General features: G+C 30.6%; 1 protein-coding gene across 1 annotated transcript; it reads left to right on the top strand.

The window, feature by feature from the left end:
* Positions 1-3353: 3353 nt before the first annotated feature.
* LOC132737046 (uncharacterized) lies at positions 3354-18379 on the top strand. The gene is made up of 9 exons (XM_060724279.1): positions 3354-3469; positions 4244-4486; positions 6806-7123; positions 7624-7944; positions 12830-13135; positions 13867-14178; positions 15243-15548; positions 16570-16710; positions 18277-18379. The coding sequence occupies exons 1-9, from the start codon at positions 3409-3411 to the stop codon at positions 18333-18335; spliced, it is 2067 nt and encodes a 688-aa protein (XP_060580262.1). The 5' UTR covers positions 3354-3408; the 3' UTR covers positions 18336-18379.
* The last annotated feature ends 1433 nt before the right edge of the window (positions 18380-19812 follow it).

The raw sequence follows: 19812 nt of genomic DNA, 5'->3' as shown, positions 1-19812 counted from the left end.
ATCAATACATGTATTATTATTTATAACTTTAAATGAAAGTCGTCCGTCACTTTAATAATAATGTCATAACTGTAACTCTTTAAATACAGAAATATTAAAAGTCTCATCATATCTATATACAAAGGTATACATGTATGCACATAACATTGACAATTCCCAGTTTCTATTAAATAAAAATGTAATCCTAACATTAACATTGGTACTTATGGATGGAATTCAAAATCTAGTAGAAAGAAAACTATAATGTATAAACTCTATTATAGATACTATTGTTAGCCAGCTAATATTGGGTATAAACACCTTTAACCTGTAGTTCAATCAAAACCTGTATAATCATTTTTTATAAATTTAAATGCAAGTCTCATCCATTATAACTGTAAGTCTTTAAAAACAGAAATATTGTAAGTCACATTATATCCATATACTAAGATATACATATATGCACATAACATTAATAATTCCCAGTTTCCATTAAAAATGAATATTACATCCTATTAGCATTGGTACTTGGATGGAAATTCATAATCTTGTAGAAAGAAATCTATAATGTATAGTATAAAAGTAATTAAAATCTCAAATAGTCTATATCATATAATAAAGATTATGTTGTGTGAGTGTCTAAACATTAAATGCATATCTCTTACAGTAACAAATACTGACTATTCCATTAGACTTTACTATATAACTAACTGCATATACAAAATTGTGTATCAAGTGTTTAAAATTGATAACTTCCGGATGTTATCCTTTCTCTGTTTCAATTTATGGACATGAGCACCTATATGCATAGCTTTAATTTTCCAACTTTCATTTTTACCAAAGGTTATTTAATTAACAATTTATATACAAACACATAGAAAATAATAATTAGTTTTCGCATAGTGATTAGAAGATTTCTGTAGCAGAATACCTGTAGGTATGTACTAACTAAACAAACTTGAAAAATCCAGTCTATACGGTATATAAAGCCAATAAAAAAAATCTATTAATATTTATTCTTCAGGGCCTCTATGCCTTTGATGACCTTACAACTGGTAAATTTTATACAACAAAAATAGTAAGTAATACCGAAGATAGACAGAAAAGAACAAATAATTTAGTAAACATGAGTTACTTCCCCTTAAAATAGAGACAACTTGAAACCCAAAAGAACACCTTAAACAGCAAAATTATGAAATGTTGCAGGCTCAGTTTTATTAAGCCATGCAAAGTAATGGTAAAGTATTCATAAAAAGTGAGATGGCCATGTGACAGCAGTAATTGCAGAAAATTTGATAGCTTTCAACATCCGGATACTGGTACACTTTGTCAAATCAATCATTCTGTGCAATAGATAAACGTAATATGGATAAAATCAATAGATAATCGTTTACAACAGTTCCATTACCAATCTTAATACCCATTTGCAGGTAAACGTTCTTCTTAAAGGAAAATTTTGAAAAGATATAAATGAATGAAAAAGAATACGGCAGCAATGTAGACCACAACGATATTCGAAATCCGGGTTTTAGTATGGCCAATAAAGCTAAGTAAAGGGACAAGCTGTTAAATTGAGCCTGCAATTTCGTGAAAATAATATCACAATGCACATGCTTTTTCGCATGTTATAGAGTAAAATTGTTAAAAATCAAGGGGTTTTCATTACTTGATAGGCATAAAACAAATAAATAAAATGAAAATAAATAGAAAAAAATAATAATTTAAAATATGTGGGTTACTTGAATAAGCTAAATATTTCATATAAAAATGAGAAAAAAAAATCCACATTTTCACTTGAGGACATTACAGTTTTTTCACTTCGCAAAACAAACAAACATACTTTTAATATCTTTCATGATGGATCATATGTAGTTTTCCTTTTACTCTATAAATGTATTTAATATTTAAAATCGAGAGAAACCCCTGTGTGATGGATGGCCGTTGACAAAATATGCACTTAAAATACGAATTGCTCAGCAACATTCCTGATTGTCCGTAGATGACTCTACGAAATACCTGTTTGGGAAATGTTTTGCGGTCATTAGATATTACCAAAATGCCTCCTTATTGACTGATTCTTAAAACTTTCTTTGAAGAGTTATCCACTATTGTAACGTTAGTTTAAGAAACACACATACAATTTACGTAAGTTTAAATGTTAACGTAAAGTTACGAAAATACTTACGAAAAACTTACGCAATGTTAGTAAAACGCTGCCCAGAAGACTGTTTGTTCGTATCTTTAAGTAAATTTCACATGCTCTCGGAGGCGATGAGTATATCATTGTAAAAATATCAGAAACGCATTTCCTTTAGCTGTTTCTTCATTATTGTGTAGTTATTACATGATATTGCATAACATTACTCATGAAGTATTATTATATAATCTTCATGATTTTTTTTCTAATAAATTTTTCATCTTTTACTTTGCCTAGCCAAGAAACTCTTTAGTAGTTGGTATTTTTGTTTTTGGCTTTTAAAGTATATCAATATGTAAAGGATACTATTAGTTTTTAGTTTATTGTTATAACTATTTTGTAAATAAAAAGCTTATTATTTTTATTACCTTGTTGCAAATGTTACATGAATCAAAATCTATTCAAGAGAAACTAAGCCTGAAGAATAAATTAAAATTAAACATTAATGAAAATGAGCTTTCATTGGCTGAAATTCCTTTGACCAATCAGAACTGTTTGACATTTAACCGGTTCTTCCCCAGTAATGTCCATTTATACAGACACTTTGTAGAATTGTGGCATTCTTTTGCTAACTTTTGAAGATGTGATATCTCCTAAAGCTCTCTAAGGTAATTGTTTAATTATTGAATTTATTTAAGCATTTTGCCATATAAATGAACCTTACATAATATCAAATTCACTGAAACATTTAATACTTTCGTCAATTTGGTAATGTCTTTTCGCAGGAGTAATTTAGATTAGTTAATATCTTTTCTTTAATATCATGCTTATTCAGCTGACGGCTTTGTAACTTACAATTCCAAAGGTTGATATTAATTAATACATTAAAGTATTTTGTGATTTGTTTTATTCATACATATATCACTTTGTCATCGAATGTGTCTATGCATATTTGATTTGATAATCTGAGTGTATTATTTTCACAACATTTTCAGTGTTTGAAAAGAAGAAATTCTTGCTACAAGTGACTACTCAATTTTTCATTATTAAATGACAATAATTTCAATTAGAAACATAGTTTACAACATCTACAGATTATATAAATTAAATATGAAAACTGTGTGTGTCCGGAAATCTTATAAGTATCACTCTTGAGTTATCATTTTGTTTCGCCATTCAAAGAATATATAAAACGGATATAATGTATAAATTCTCACTTCCTCATTAAATTGATATTTCACATAAACTGTTTAAATATTTTAGAATCTGTATTTAATTACTCTTTGCTTACAATGATTAGTAAAACTTATTTCTTTTTCGATTTTTTTTCTACGATTTTAGTAACGGGAACTAGTGAGTAAATTGCATTCTTGATTCGTTTAAAATACTACACCTTCAAATGAAGATCTTTACGGCTTTGGTGGTGATGATGATGATGATAATGATAATGACGATGATGATTCTGACAAAGATCATGGTGATTTTGACGATGAACACAGTGATATTGAAAAAATGATGATGGTTATATGAAAATGATTCCGATACTTGTGCTGGTGGGGGAGATTTGAGACAACGACAACATTTAAGATGTTTGAAATGTTGATAATGGTGATTTTAACGATGATGATTATGTTGGCTGTTGTTATTATAACGATAAAAACTACGACGATGTTGACTGTGATGATTTGATATGATGATAGCATATAAGAATTTTCAGTTTTTATTTGGATAGAATTGTTTCAAATCTGTGTTATCAGTCAATGTTTGTTTAAAGTTGAAACGAAAATCTCATAAGAAATAATTTAGCTATTTATGTTTGTTATCCATTTGATAGCTTCATATCTGAAACACACCAAAAAATTGAAAAGAAAATCTCAAAAGAAATAATTTAGCTACTTATGCTTGTTATATATTTGACAGCTACATAGCTACATATTAAATACACACAAAAAAAGTTGAAAAGAAAATATCAAAAAAAAATAATTTAGCTATCTATATTTCTTATATATTTGATAGCTACATATCAAAAACACACAAAAAAGTCGATAAGAAAATATCAAAAGAAATCATTCAGCTATCTATGATTGTATATTTTGATAGCTACATATAAAAGACACTATTTTTCAGGCGTGGTGATAGACTGCTATAGTACAACGGTAGATAATTACATCGGCCACCAGCAGACGACAAGGGACGGGATACCGTGCAGAAGATGGGATTCAAACGTTTTACAAGTCTACAAGAATGAACAATTCCGTGACGCTACAGTATCAGATGCCGCAAACTTTTGCCGTAATGTCGGAAAGAATTATATCTGGTGCTGGACGTCAAACAGAAGCGATTGGGACATATGTGGAATTGATAAATGTGGTAAATAAATTATAGGCTATAACTGATATAAAAAAATCGGCATTATCGAATCAGCATTTTCATAACTTGTAATCAATTATTGTGAAAGGTTTAAACAGAATTTCTTTAAGCTCGATTTGGGACGTCCTTAGCCAAGTGGTTAAGGTCGTTGACTTGAAATTACTTGTCACTCACCTCCAAGAAATCGAGTCCCGTCAGGCACTGTAAGAAAATTCTCATTCGGACCTAAGACCTAGAAGGAATAAAATATTATATACATGTACTTTTTAGTTTTCTAGAAAATCGCCGTTATTCTATTGAATTTCGTATAAAAGTATTTTTTTTTTGTATTTTGATAATGATGCAAAATTATGTTACAATTGGCGAAGTGTTTAGAGGGTAAATATATTCAACTCGCGTACTTTGGCATATATTTCATAGAATCATTGTTTTATTATGACATGCCTCCTAAGTTTAAACGGCAATTAATCTGTTCAATCATAATAATATATATTTACTCCATATGAAGTATTTTAGCGTTAAAAAAACTAAGCAGCGCCAAGTAAGTTTCCTTTGCAAATATTGGCACACTGTTATTTCTGAAAATGCAGAATTTGCAATAAAGTGTTTACGATGTTTTAATGACCTATAGGATACCAGGGGATAACGAAATTATTTTTTGGCGATTCGCAGGTAACGACAAACGACGTTCTCTCATAAGATCGACGACGTTCTTTGGCATATACTGCTGAAATTCTTAGTTTCAGTCACAAAGTAGTGCATTATATTTATTTAATGAATCGTGTGTCTGGCTGGTTATCGGCTGTTGACAAATAATGATAATTTTTATTGGAAGCTTTAAATGGGTTCGAGTTTCCTAGAAATTCTTCAGGCAATAGTTTCTAAGTGCACATTATTACAACAAACGTAATTTTGATTCATTTTGTGACCCATAAAATAAAAACTAAATTTATGTAATGGAAAAACAAATTGTCTCCACCACCTCAGAAGACAAGGGCTACGATATCATCGTAGAGAGTCATAAAGACTTAAAGGGAACGTTCAGTAACTCCATTTTCAATAACGTCCAAAGTGTCCCATTCATATTACTATGCATTTATTATAATAATCAGGCTCTAAAATTTCAAAAGAGTATAAATTCATCTTTTTTTGTCGTATATTTTGATCGATTTATATGCCGTTATTTTGGGACTATACTCTCAGTCCTGGAAGCGATTGATTTTACTTCCTCTTTTGTTCATTTAGTTTAGTTTATACAAATTTATTTTAGTTCGATTGTGTTGGAAGCTATATGCTTATTGAAACACTCTCGAATCTGTTCCTGGAACCAACCAGTACTAAGCAATGAATGTAAAGTTTCTTGCTCAAGGAAACAACGGCTTGTACCTGACAGGGTCTTAACAAACGCGGTCAGCAATCCTTAGATTACTAGTCCGACGCGTTAACCACTAGGCCACGCCGCCACTATAATCAGCTTCTATTAATGAACAAAACAGATGTCCGTTCATTTCATTTTACATTTCAAGTTTATGACTTTAAAGCTTACGCTTCAAGCATAATTATTTTTTGGCAAGTTTAAACACGCTTCAAGCATAATCATATTTTGGCAAGTTTAAACAGTTTATAGTTTGCGGAAAATTTTTACCGGTATTGTTTGTCCGTTCCTAAAACTTATGTCATTACGTAATGTAACACTGAATTAATCCTCGATACTTCAACACCGCCGTTCTACAAAATAAAAAAGTGCCGTATACGTTGTCGGAAATCTGTGCTATTTTGTTTATAGAAGCTGATTTATAGTGTCTACAAAGATTTGTTAGCTATGAGTGCTTATATTTGGTAGGCTTTATTTTGGACTTGTGATCCAGATAATATAAAATACTAAATCTCTCCAGGACGAGACATTGAATAAGGACATGACATCGAACAGCTGCGTCTTTACTACGGAATAAGATGCTGATATTAGTTTAGGAAATTATCGCTGTTCCTGGAAGATTTATTGTTTTGCTAGTGTGTAATCGCATAAACAGGTATAATCTCATACAAAAGAACAACAAATTTCATGAATCTTTAATAAATGATTTCAAGAAATTCGTTGGAATTAAGGAAAGTCTCATTGATATCATTTATCGAAATAACACATCTGTAATTATTCATTTATGTTTGTGAATTATGAGTTTAATTGTTCGCTGCTTATTTTCATTATATTTAATGTGTATTTATATCGATATATATGATACTATCCAAACATTTATACATGAACACTATCGCAGTTTACATATACATGTATTTAATACCATTGTTCGTTTTCACTTACAGATAACAACGGTATAAACAAATGTGGAAATTTGAAAATTGAGCAACCAGCTTTACTACGAAGGAACGTCACATTTACTTTTACCCCAGACGCACATGATCCAGATGCAATTCTCGAATGGCAACGTACAGCTGATGCTAAACGATATCCATGGTACACTCGTCCTTTAACATACAAATTCACTCAGTATAATGAAAATGGAACATACTACATGGTCTTAACAAACAGTTTACTTAAAGTTGATGAGGTATATTATCGGATACATTATTACAACGAAAGCATGCACTGTTGGATGGAAGCAGGAAAACTGGAAATTGATGGTATGTCAATAGTTACTTTTCAATGCTGGCTCCACTTACTCAACCAATCAGTAACAAGAAACTTTTGATTACTTTGTTGTCTTTTCTTAAAGGGACATACACTCTATATCAAACGACTTTCTTACTTCTAAGTTCGAAGAACGCAGACTGAAAAATCAGTCTACAATAATTATATATCTAACCTGAATAGGATGTCGCATTTACAAAGAAATGGGGTTTTACAACAATAAGTAAGATGTAACGCGAAGACTGTTGTTTTCAATAACATTATCCGTCGATCTTGCAAAATGAATTCATAATCAAACCTGATAATCAGGCATTTGCATTCTATTTCTTGATATTTTGATCTATAAATTTATAGTTTAAATAATATATATAAAGAACTATTTATGTCATAATTGTAGCTATAGAAATCTAATGCTGATCCTCTATATTTTCTGTCAAGAGGGGGGAATCAAACAATCATCACTTTACTTTTTTCTATAAGAGTATTTTTTCAGATCGCCAAAATAATTCATGTGGGTATGTTTACCTGAGAAATGACCGTGTTTTGGAGGGCGAGAATGTATATTTAGAATATTATCCGTCTAAAGATGTAATGGAAAACCCTGATAACTTTAAACGCACATGGGCTCGATCAAGAAATGGATATACATCTTATATAAAACTGCTTGAAAATGATATTTACATTGAAAATAAGAATGAAAATGGAATATATATATTGACTATTTCTATGGTCAACAGTCGTATGAACGGACGTTACGGAGTTTATTGTGGCAGAGAAACGGGATATACAAATAATGTTTCAGTGGTTGTACAAGGTAAATATAAAATCCGGCATCATAATAATGATATAATTAAATATCAATTAACGATTTTAATTGTGATGATTTAGTTTTTAAGTGCATTATTATATGGCTGAAGGGCTGTTTGCTCTTTTCGTTGTTAATGTTTGATACTTTAGAATCAACAACTAACTGACAATTTATTTAACTACATTGTAACTTACAAACGAACAATAAAGCTAAAATGTGGTCAAAACTTTAAAAAAGTATGTTTTGTATATAATATTTTTACCTCACAAACACGTTAGAATCGTTTTCTTTTTCAGCTTCAGGTCCACAAATGTGAAACCCCATTTATTGATAAATCAAAATCATACAATCGTACAATTATGCATAACCATACAAATACAAATCATACAGTAAATCATTAAACATTAAAAAAGGAGACATAAGATTTTTACATTACATTTATAATATAAATTTTGAAATTGATGAGATAATATAAAAAAGAACGTTAGAAGAAAACAATGGTTTATTCTTGCATTATATAATTATCATAAACTGATGGTTTTTGAGATAATTTTACTTTCATTAATAAACAATATTGTTTTCATCCTGTCCTCCAAAGTGTCCCCAACAAGATAGTCTAAACGAAAAGTGTATACGAAATACAAATAAGGTTTTCCCGTGGATAATTATAGAAGAAAGAGTAAAAAAGTATTATAATGAAAGTATTATGTATTGTGTAGTTCACATATATGTTAGGTAGATTTATAAACACCCTGGACAAGGATTATCTGAATTAAACACATTCCATGTCTCCTAACGAGATAGTTTATAAAATACTGCTCTCATCACAGGATCTTTATATGTACTATTTGAGTAGCTTAAATCTGTGTATAAATGCAAAAAAAGTCTTGTAAAAGAAAGAAAATGACAATAATTCGATATGCATAAGCATTGCTATGCTTCTAAAAAGTCATGTCTCATAAAGAAAGATAACTACCATAAATTTCCTAACATATGTAAACTTATTTATTTCCCTTAATTAAAAGAGCTAACTTTCTTCTTGGAAAAAAGGAAGTTTTTCAAAGCTCCCAATTTCATAAAACATAAGAAGATTCAAATAATATTAAAATCAGCCGGAACTGATAGTCTTTGCCCACTCCATCGTGGACCTGAACTCAACCAGAGCACGACCTTGGGCCTAGAAGCTCCAAAACGGTCTTCCTGCGACAAAGCGCGCCCCAGGCAGTGCCAGTTGCACTCCCGACCCTCGACCTCCAAAGGTTGTCGGGAGTCAGGAGTACCCCCGACTTCACGATGAGCCGACATACAGGTGGCACAGGCCATAGTTCAAGCAATCTTAATATCTATATAATTCTGTATATTGATCATATCAGCATTAAAAGTGTAAACTATGTATGTATAATATACTAGTTGCCTGAAGCTTTTTTTATGATGTGTCACCAAAAATATATTTATTACATTTTTTTTAGGATAAGACCAAGAAAACACTCTAAATGTATATGGCACTTCTCCGACTTTGGATGGAAATATTGTTTGTTATTATTTTTATTATTTTATAATTTATTATTGTCAATTAAATCAGCGACAAAACTGATACCATTTTGAAAAAGGTTGTTGTAAAATATTGTTGTGCCTCAGCCCTTCACTGTTGTATTGAACCAAAACGGTTGCCTGAGATATTCATTCCATTATTTGTACTTTCGAATAAAACGTTATCCATGATGTAAAGACTCGTTCCAAAAGGAATTGTCGATTCTTGATTATTGATTTTTAATAAAATCTGGTCCGAATTTGGAAAAATTACATATTTCAGGAAAAGAATTTTCAAAGATATTTTTCCAATTTTTTTTGTTTTCATGAAGAATACGTCTAATCCAACCTAACTTTAAAGAATGAATAAAAAAATTTTAGTTCTATAATATTCAATCCTCCTTTTGACATCTGTTTTATAATGATTTCTCGTTTTATTTTATCTGGGTAATTGTTCCAAAGAAAGTTGAAAAATAAAGTTTCTAGTTCTTTGATAACTTTGTTTGATGGATTAGGAAGAGAAATAAGTAAAGGATTAATTTTCGATAGAGCCATCGTTTTAATAATTATTTTCCCGTACGGGGTTAAAATTCTTTAAGACCATTGTTGCAGTAATGATTAAATGTCTTCTAATTTATCGTTATAGTTAAGACTAATTATATATTTCAGATTAAGTGAGTATTTAATTCCGAGAACAAAAAACATTTCTTTATCCCACGTCAGTTTTCTCCTAATTCAATATCACTTCCTTTCATGCCTCCAAACCAGATAACTATTGTTTTTCTATATTAATGTGAAGGTCGGAGGCGTAGCATAGAATTTTAGCACCAAAAGTGTATTCTTTAGAGATTTTTCTTTACCATCCATAGTAAGAGATGATGTGTCGTCTGCGTACTGTGAAACAAGGTGTTCCTTATTACCTATTTTAATACCAGTATTACTGTCATTTTTACGTATTAAGAGGGCCAATATCTCTGCACAGAGAATGAAAATATAGGGGTGTTATGGATCTCCTTGTCTACAGCCATGTTTTATAGAGAACCATTCCGAGATTTGCCGCCCATTTGCTTGAATAAACGACTTTATATTTGAGTAAAATACATTTTACCATTTCTTAAAAGAGCAACCAAAATTAAAGAAGTCTATTGTTTTAAATATAAATGCCCATTCTAGAGAATCAAAAGCCTTTTCAAAATAGATTAGTCAAAGTAGGCCCAATATATTTTTTTCTGTAAAATGAAAAAGGTCATATAAACTGCTAGTATTTTCTCCTATAAAATGGCCACAAATAAAGCCGGTTTGGTCGTCATTTATCAAAAAAAGGAAGGATTTTTTTTATTCTATTTGCAATACAAGCAGATGCGATTTTATAAGAGACAATAAGAAGAGAAATTGGACGCCAATTTTTTACTAGTCTTTTGTCTTTTTCACCCTTTGGAATATATATAATAACTCTATCTTTTGAATTATTGATAATTCATTTTTTTCAAAGCTGTAACTTATTTATCTGATATAAAAATCTCTAATATCGTTCGAAAAGAATTTGAAAAAATTCGGCTGTAAAACCGTCTGAGCCAGGGCTTTTTGAGTTCTTCATATTTGAAAGGGCAAAAGACGCCTCTTCTTTTGAACGTTATAATTATATTTCATACCCTTACCGCTTTTTTCGACATCATAAAACGAGAAAGACTTGACGTCAAAATTTATTTTTACTTTAGAAATTCTTAATGTGGAAATTGATATTTTACTTAATCATTATTATGTCCATGGGGTTGGGTAGGGATTAGAGCAATAGTTGGGAACAGCGTGTAATTTGAATCCTTCCCTTAGCGTGCATCATGAAGAATTTTTAAGAATTTAATTTATTTCATTTCCAATGGGCTAATAAACCCATGAGAACAATATACTATGTATAACATGACAGAGTAATGCATGATATTGATAATAATACATCTATTTTTCAATAATTAAAATATAGGAGAATGTTGAAACACAACCTTAACACTACTCCAGTAGAAGAGAGATTTCTTCAATACAATATACTATAAAGCAATCATGGGAATAGAATCTAGTACTCCAATTTACATTCACCCTTTATTGAAATCGAAAACAAAAGAGAGAAAGGTTAACTCATTGGCTATTCGTGAAACATCATCATCAAAATAACTGTAAATTGATTCAAATATCATTTATTCGTTTCTATTAGAAACGTTTAGTTCTGAATTTAATATCTTGAAAGGAGTAATATTTACACTGTGCTTTGGCAACAAAGAAGAGAAAAAATATAGATATATACGTTATTTTACATTTGCCCGAACATAATGGTATTTCTAATGGCAAAAGCGTTGTATACATAATTCCTATATGTCCTAATTACAATTTTGTCGTCAGATTTAATCAATTCTAAAAACTTAAACTTATTCGGTCTATTCAGTGTATCTTAATAGAAACTTGGTAATAAACAACATAAGTTACATTTCCTTTCATTTATTTCAAATCTTACTGAACGTACCCATCTGTCTGACTCAGTTTGTAGCCTGTGTGTTGAAACACGCAATCTAGATACTGCTTTGAAAAATTCATTTATTCGAAAATATATAAGATATGACTGAAATTTGAAAGATGCAATGTTTCTGTAAGATAATGCTCTGCTTGAATCATTTAGTCGGCCATGCCAGTTCTGAATAAATTGATTTGTTAATCTTTGTTTAACTGAAGATAATCACAAACATTTTTCTCTAACCAATCCTTATCAAAACCAAGGGAACATGTGAAATTTTTCGCCATTGAACACCAGTTTACCTTACGCTTATCTCTTTCAAAATCTATGTTTTACATTTAATAGATCAAATATATATACCTATTTTTGCTTGCTGTTAATATCTTTACCCAATATGTACATGATGTAACAATGTTAACATGATGAATAACTTGTAAAGAGGTTCTACCCAGTTTTCCATAAACGAAATTATTTGGGCTTGTCTTTTTCACCCATATCCGAGTGGTAGAAACCCAACAGTATATTCTGGACGTTGCTGAATGATAAAATTACGTTTCTGTCAAATATATAGTTTATACAAGAGGAGGTGAAATATAAAGTCCGTTTATAGGATATCTTAATACATAATTTGTATTTTGTTTCTTATTGTGAATCTCATATATTTTACTTTACTGAATCACACTTGGTGCTTCCTTGCTTTTTGATATTTTACCTTTAAACGTCCAAATCAATGTATTCACTTTTATGAAAACCCTTATTTATATTGAATGACATATACTTGACTAATAATTGGCTTGTAATTTGTATTATCCAATAGATTACTGTATAACAAGTATTAACAGTGATATTGTTATGTTTTAGTGCCACCAAGCGCTCCAGAATTTGTAGGTTTGCAGGACATTGATGAATGTAAGAAATGCATTGTTGGTTCTGACAAAGAGAACATTCAAGTCCATTGCAAGACAAGTGGCGGGACACCACCCGTTGATGTAACTGTAACAGTAGGAGACAAGTCATTCCAAGCAATGCATCATGATGTTGATAGATCGTTTTATAAAGCATTTATCACACTTACTGACAGTTACCACAATGCAACAATCACTTGTTCGGTAATGAATGATGCGTTATCATCACCACTACTCACTACTGCCCAAGTGTATGTTATAAGTAAGTAATATGTTATCATACAAATTAACTACCTTATGTATGTTTTGGTCTATTGTTATTTTTTAAATTGTTGAAGAATAATGCTTTTTTGATAAAGACATTGAAATAAAATGAAATTAGTTACACGTATGTCAAGTTTATTTGAAGTATATAATTTTCATAAGACAAACTATGTACGCAGATCAATTTATGTTTGCAGTCGTTTCAAAAATTATCAAAACTTAAAGATTAAACTGAAACGTAATAACATCATCATTCCAAGTAAAAATTTACTTACTAAGCAAATACGTGTTTGTAAAGAACAAATCTATTACATATGACACTTTGTAATAAGAAATATTAGCAATGACGTCAAGTAAACTACAAATCGACCGATTATACATTTTATTAAATATCTTTTATACAAAATCTCTTTAGAGGTTTAAAGTTAAATAAGTATACAAAGTAAACATATTTCTAGTGTTTATCACTTTTTATATTTAGACTGTATGTGATTCAAATATTTGTGAATATATCTGTTTATGAAAACAAGGTTAATATTTCATTTTCTTAAGCCGGTGCCAATTAAAAGGCTCAGTCAAGCCGAAATTAAAACATTTTCAATTATGACATTATTTAGGGATTCCAGTTTTTCTCTTATTGATATCGATATGTATGTTTTCATACATAATAAATATAAAATTGTCTTTGGGATATATCATAATAATCACAAATCTTTGTATTTTCTACAGAGCCCCCTACTAATGTTCTTCTAGTAGCATCAAGCGATCTAAAAGAAGGGAGTCCTGTTCACATCCTTTGCCTGAGTCAAAGCTCAAGACCTTCTCCGATGGTTTACTTAAATGTTTCCGGTATAAAAGTGTCGTCTGCTGACGTAGATACCAGCACTACTTTCGATCAGGTCACTTCGTTATACAGTAACTTTATCACCTTGACAGCATTCAAACGAGAATGGCACGGAAAGAACATCGTCTGCTGTAGCTTTAATAAATGGTACAATGCACCATCATACTGTTCCCAACCGAAACAAGTTAACTTTGTGTGTAAGTGTTTTTCACGCCCAATTTAGTATTGAAGGGAAACATCTTTAATTATTGCAACATTTTTACGACCACATTTCAAACTAAACGGATTTTCAAGGATGAATTTAAGCCAGCCAAATGTAAAATATATATATCACAAAAATGAATGGGTTTTGCCAGCCGATTAAAATTGGCATTATACTTAATTTTACCTTGCCAAGATAAGCTGATGTGGCAATAAAGTTTAAAAATGTTACTAGTATAATCTTCAGAAATTGATAATAAAAATGTAAAGGTTACAATTTCACAACTGCCTGAAAAGTAAAAGATTGTCCCTCCATAAATGGAATGTTAACGAGGGATATATATAGAATTTAATTATTGACTAGGCCATACAATTGAAAACGATTATGACAAAATCTAAAGTTATTCTGACTTTGACCTTCACACCCACAATTTACACTTAGACGGGCACAATGTCACTTGAATTAGCTAAATATACCTGCATAATTCATAACCTGGATGGCTCAGGTTTATTGGAAAAATCGATAAATCATCAAAAGATAAACTTGCTTTTCCCTGGGGATGCAATCATTTTATGCCACAGAGACAAAATTAACAAATTGTTACGATTGAATATGTCTGAAAACTAAGCTATGTCAAACATTTTATAAATGTCTGGTAAAAGTATTGGTAAAGATGCCTTTTCTTGATGCTTTGGACTTTGTGTTGTCCAATTTTGTGATTTGCCACACATTCTTTGTATAAGTTTGTAGATAGTTCCCACAAGATGTGATGTGTTTGTAAACCCTAATGACCGTTGTAGTAGATCTTTCAACATCTCATCTATGCATAAACTTGATAAAACAGAAAAATCAGAATATTAACCAAACATATGAAAATATGAAATACCATTCTATATTGCATAAGAAAATGTTAATACTGTAATATACATTAACACTCAATACATGTAATAGATATCATCTGAGCACAATGCTAAGATGTCATATAATACATAACAATATAATAGAATTTACTGAAACGAGCAATCAGTTTATGATATATCTCAATATGATTTATTTCAGTTCCTCCATCTGACATCAAACTTGAAATCAAATTTGACTCGGTAGATCCACTTCATATGTATGCCGTATGTACCCTGAACAATTCAAATCCGGCTTGCACGGCTAACTTCCTGGCAGCCAGCATAAGCATCGGTTCAGAAAGGAACTCAATAAACATGAGTCTCCCTCATGGCGCGTGGAAAACAGAGTATGTCGTTAATTTGAATGTCAGTAAAGAAGACAATGGTAAAGATGTCACATGTGCTGCCGAATGCGCAGACTTTCAGGATCTGGAACTAAGAGACACAAAGAAAATCAAACTTCCATGTAAGCTCATACCCATGAGTCAATATAAACTTCAGTTAATAGGTGGTCACTTATACAGTTTTGTAATGAAAAACAATATTCTCAAATATAAAACTATTTAAGTTTACATTTAGATAGTGCTAGACAAAGTATTCTTGTAACACAAAGTATTACATAAAATTATCACTTTTAGTTCGCTTTATAATAATTGGGTTTTTTAATTTCTTAAAATGGGTCGACTGGTATGTGTCATCCATTTGAGAGTTGGTTCAGCTTGAAATGTTTGGGAAAAATCACTTAAATATAATAAAAATCAGATTTTACTCGTGACCCCCTTTAAAAAACAAGTAAAATATCAACTTAAATGTATTTTAATCGTCACCTCAACGTTGTTTGTGCATTGGGAAGGTCGTCAAAGGTTTTGCCTGTATAATCAATCAGAAATTATACATTATTTTACGATCACTTGACGAAGATCGTTCAGTAGAACATAATTGTTATGATTGTTGTACTTTCAAGTATTTCCTTTTTTTCTGGTTGGGTGGTATTCTTATTTGAATAATGTATAAACACTCTTAGGATATGTTCCATGCCTTTTAAATTTGTCTTTTTAAAGCTTCATTTGTACTTACTAATAGGGACCATGCTGCTTTTCATAGAATGACACTAACTTGTCAAAGTAAAGATTTCACGAGTTCACGTAAAACGTTGAATTCCGATTAAATTGGTGCTATAGAGCATGGACCGCAGCTTGCATTTACCATTTCTGTTCATGGTCAGGATCAATGAAACCGAGCTTGCAGTAATTTACCATGATGGTAAAATGTCCTTGATATATTTAAGTACATAGAGATATCCTTCAAATAAAGAAATGCGTGTCTATCTTAACATTTACGAATTTTTCATTTTCTTTGTATTGAAAAAGGGGCAATGTTAACCTTCTTTTTGTTCCCATGCAATGTATCTAAATCTACTTCTACTTGTATTTTCATATTAAGTGAATACATAATGTCAATGACTGTCTTCAATTGACCTTTACCAGGGAACAAAAAACAAATGTCTGAAATGTCAGACGAAGGAAATGGAACACTTATTGGAATCATTGTCGGAATATGTTCAGCGCTTGTCGTAATAGTTGTTGTCATAGTAGTTGTCATCAAGAAAACACGAGACAATGATCAAGGTAAACATATATTAGTTGTTGTAACAATAGCGAACTTTAATAGACTGATAAACCTTTAATGACGGTTTGTAATTTTGTCGTTTTGAACGCTTTTTAGGAATTCCGTTTTCCGTTTTGTGTGGAGGCCGTTAAAAGTCCCGCCGTTAAAATAGATGCTATATATTTTCTATCATTGATAATAGATAAACACGACATTATTGATGTGTATAAATGGTATTTAATTTATGTTTATCTAATGGACTTTTTTTAAATTGAATGGTTTCAGTATACCTAACTGAATACTGTATAATCAAAATTGAGATATATTGCATTCTTTTCAAATTTGGATTTTGATGTCTTGTCTGTGTTATGAAGGCTTCATAACCTCTTATCATCGTCCAGAATTCAACTTAATTTAGTTCATCTCATTGTCTTCTTGGCGCATTTCTTTTGTCATGGAATTACACGAACGTATCACATTGAAGATTCCACGTTCATCGCCGTGTCTGCGAATGTTTAAAACATTCCCCATTTTCATGTTTAAATGCTTAATTCTTCTTAGGCCGGAACTAGTGGCATGGACGGTTTCTTGCACTTAATAGTACCATCCATGAACAGGCTCAATCAAATGGAGCCTGCAACATTTTCAATGTTGTCGCTTTTTGACGATTTATCGGGTTTTGCTTCTCCAATACATTTTTTTTCCAAATAATAACAATATTACTTCACATTAACAGTCCTTTTTGATAAGTTGTACATGTTACTCTTGTGAAAATATCATATATGCTCAAATTGTAAGTAATCAGTGTAAAGTCTATAGAATGAGATTTTCTGCTAAAGTAAATCAATCATGTGTATCAACATCACAACACTAACGTCACCATTTATCTTACGGCAATGGTGAATAGCCATATGTCCGGTCTTAACGTCGGTCATAGATGTCCTATAGTTTCAATAAATCTTACATACGAAGTTCTTATAAAAGTATGTAAAATCCTTAAATGCCCTATTCAAACAGCATCTTAATCTTTTTCTAAAAAAAGAACATTTAAAAATCATCAGTTTCTATTTGTGCTCTCTCGTAAAAATAATATTGTTGTGGAAAAAGTTATTATTTAATTTGATTTTTTAAAGAACATTCAAAGGTTTAAACCATAATCCTAAAGATCGAAGGTGTAGCATCATTTACCTCAAAATCAATGATGACGTAATATTTTAAAAGACGCCGTCAAATATGCTTTAATTGACGATATTTTGTTGTTTTCTTGTGTCAATTATCAGACGTTTGTAAGATATACAGCTGGTGACATATCTTATATGGTCAGCTCAGACTAAGTTTTACATTATTGTTTACAAACCTAACGACCGCAGGTAATGATGAATATAGTGTAGACCTTCATCTGAACTAGCTTTACGTTGAGTTTACAACAATTAAATTCACTACTTTTTATCTAAGCGTTACATTGTTATTGATTTAAAGGAATTCTCAATCTGCTTTTTTCTGTTTGCTTTAATCCTACTACGAAATACAATATGAAAAAGTATAAACTGTATGTCCATCAGTTTAAAAATTTCTTTTTTCAACAGATCAGCCGAGTCAGGAAAGAAACAGTCTTCGACAAAGGTTTGTTTATTTTACAATATAGGTTATTACCACAGTATTACTCTAAATGTTTTCTTCTTATTTCACAAAGTATTCTTTAAGAACTTAATATTTAGCGAAATGTATAGAAAAAAAATACAAATGCTCAAGTTGAAAACAGAAGTTTGAATAATAATGTGTGTTGCAAAATAACCAAGATTTGTATTTTGTTATCCAAATGGTATTTTGCAAATTATGATACACCATTTATAAATAAATACATAAATAAATAAATAAAATGATGATGACGATGATGTTGATGGCGTGGTAATGAAAGTAATCTTCTAAACATGAAATAATCCCCGACAGGAATTAAATAGACGAGTGATTTGAAGTCAGTCATCACTGAGCAACGAAGGTCGAAAGGAACGTTTATATTATTAGTTATAACGAATTTTTGGCAGATTTATTATGCTCTATTATCGGTTGTTTATGTATATATATTTCACACAACAGTTTAAAAAAAATAAACTAGGAAATAAATATATATCACGAATTCATAATACAGCAAACTTCATTGTTTTAGAGACAAAGCAGTGTATATAACTATGTTATCCATAATTTTAGTGAATTATTTAAGTCACAAGACCGCATGCTATTAAAGTAACAAAGACTCTGATTTAATAACAGAAACCGATCAAGACAACAATCGCAAAATGACAGTCAAAATGCAAATATTCACATATATAACAACACAAGAACTGATGAAGAAGCTGTTACAAGAGATCAAGATCATGATGCTAGTAACTACGAGAGTCTTAGCGACCAAAGGGATGCAGACAAGGTTTACAGTGGTAAATTCAATATTACATTTTTAGATCATTTATATACGAAGCAATACTTGAAGCTTTATTTCATTCTTATGGCAAAATAATACACTTATATGCTTATGAACAGTCATTTCGCAAATTGCAACCTTTGATGTTCAAAACACATGTTCAAATATCTCTTTGACCTTTTTATTTTGAAATTCATTTACTAGTGGTTTTTTTTCAGAATTAAGAAGTACAGAGCTATAGATGGTGAATGTATTGTTGTTGTTTAACGCTGGAGGAAACAAGGGAGAAACAACAAATAAAGTTTTTATTGATGAAGAAGATAAAACTGTATTTCATTATAATGTCTCCCGTCGGTATCACATGCGATACTGATAATTTTTATATCTTTCATTTGAATGTTTTGCACATTAATGTTTGAAGTAAAAAGCCCATTATGCCCGGTAAATGCTTTATTGTTTTATTCTCGAAAGATTTTTTAATATTTGGTGTATTTATGAACTTTCCAAAAAGTAACCCATTTGCTAATTACATGTACCTGATCCATTTCTTTCTTCTGTTGGAAATTACCTTTATTATTATAAAGGTTAGCAACATAAAACATATTCTAAAACTATTATAAAACATTTAAAAAATTCATTTGCTCTTTAAAAAACAATAAGAATTTGATTTAAAGTGATTGACAAGGTCATTTTAAGTGTAAAT

This window comes from Ruditapes philippinarum, unplaced genomic scaffold (genome assembly GCF_026571515.1).
Source record: "Ruditapes philippinarum isolate M1 unplaced genomic scaffold, ASM2657151v2 ctg7793_1_1_1_1, whole genome shotgun sequence".
Lineage (NCBI taxonomy): Eukaryota > Metazoa > Mollusca > Bivalvia > Venerida > Veneridae > Ruditapes > Ruditapes philippinarum.
The sequence above is the reverse complement of the archived record's forward strand: the minus strand, read 5'-3'. Positions and strand labels throughout refer to the sequence as shown.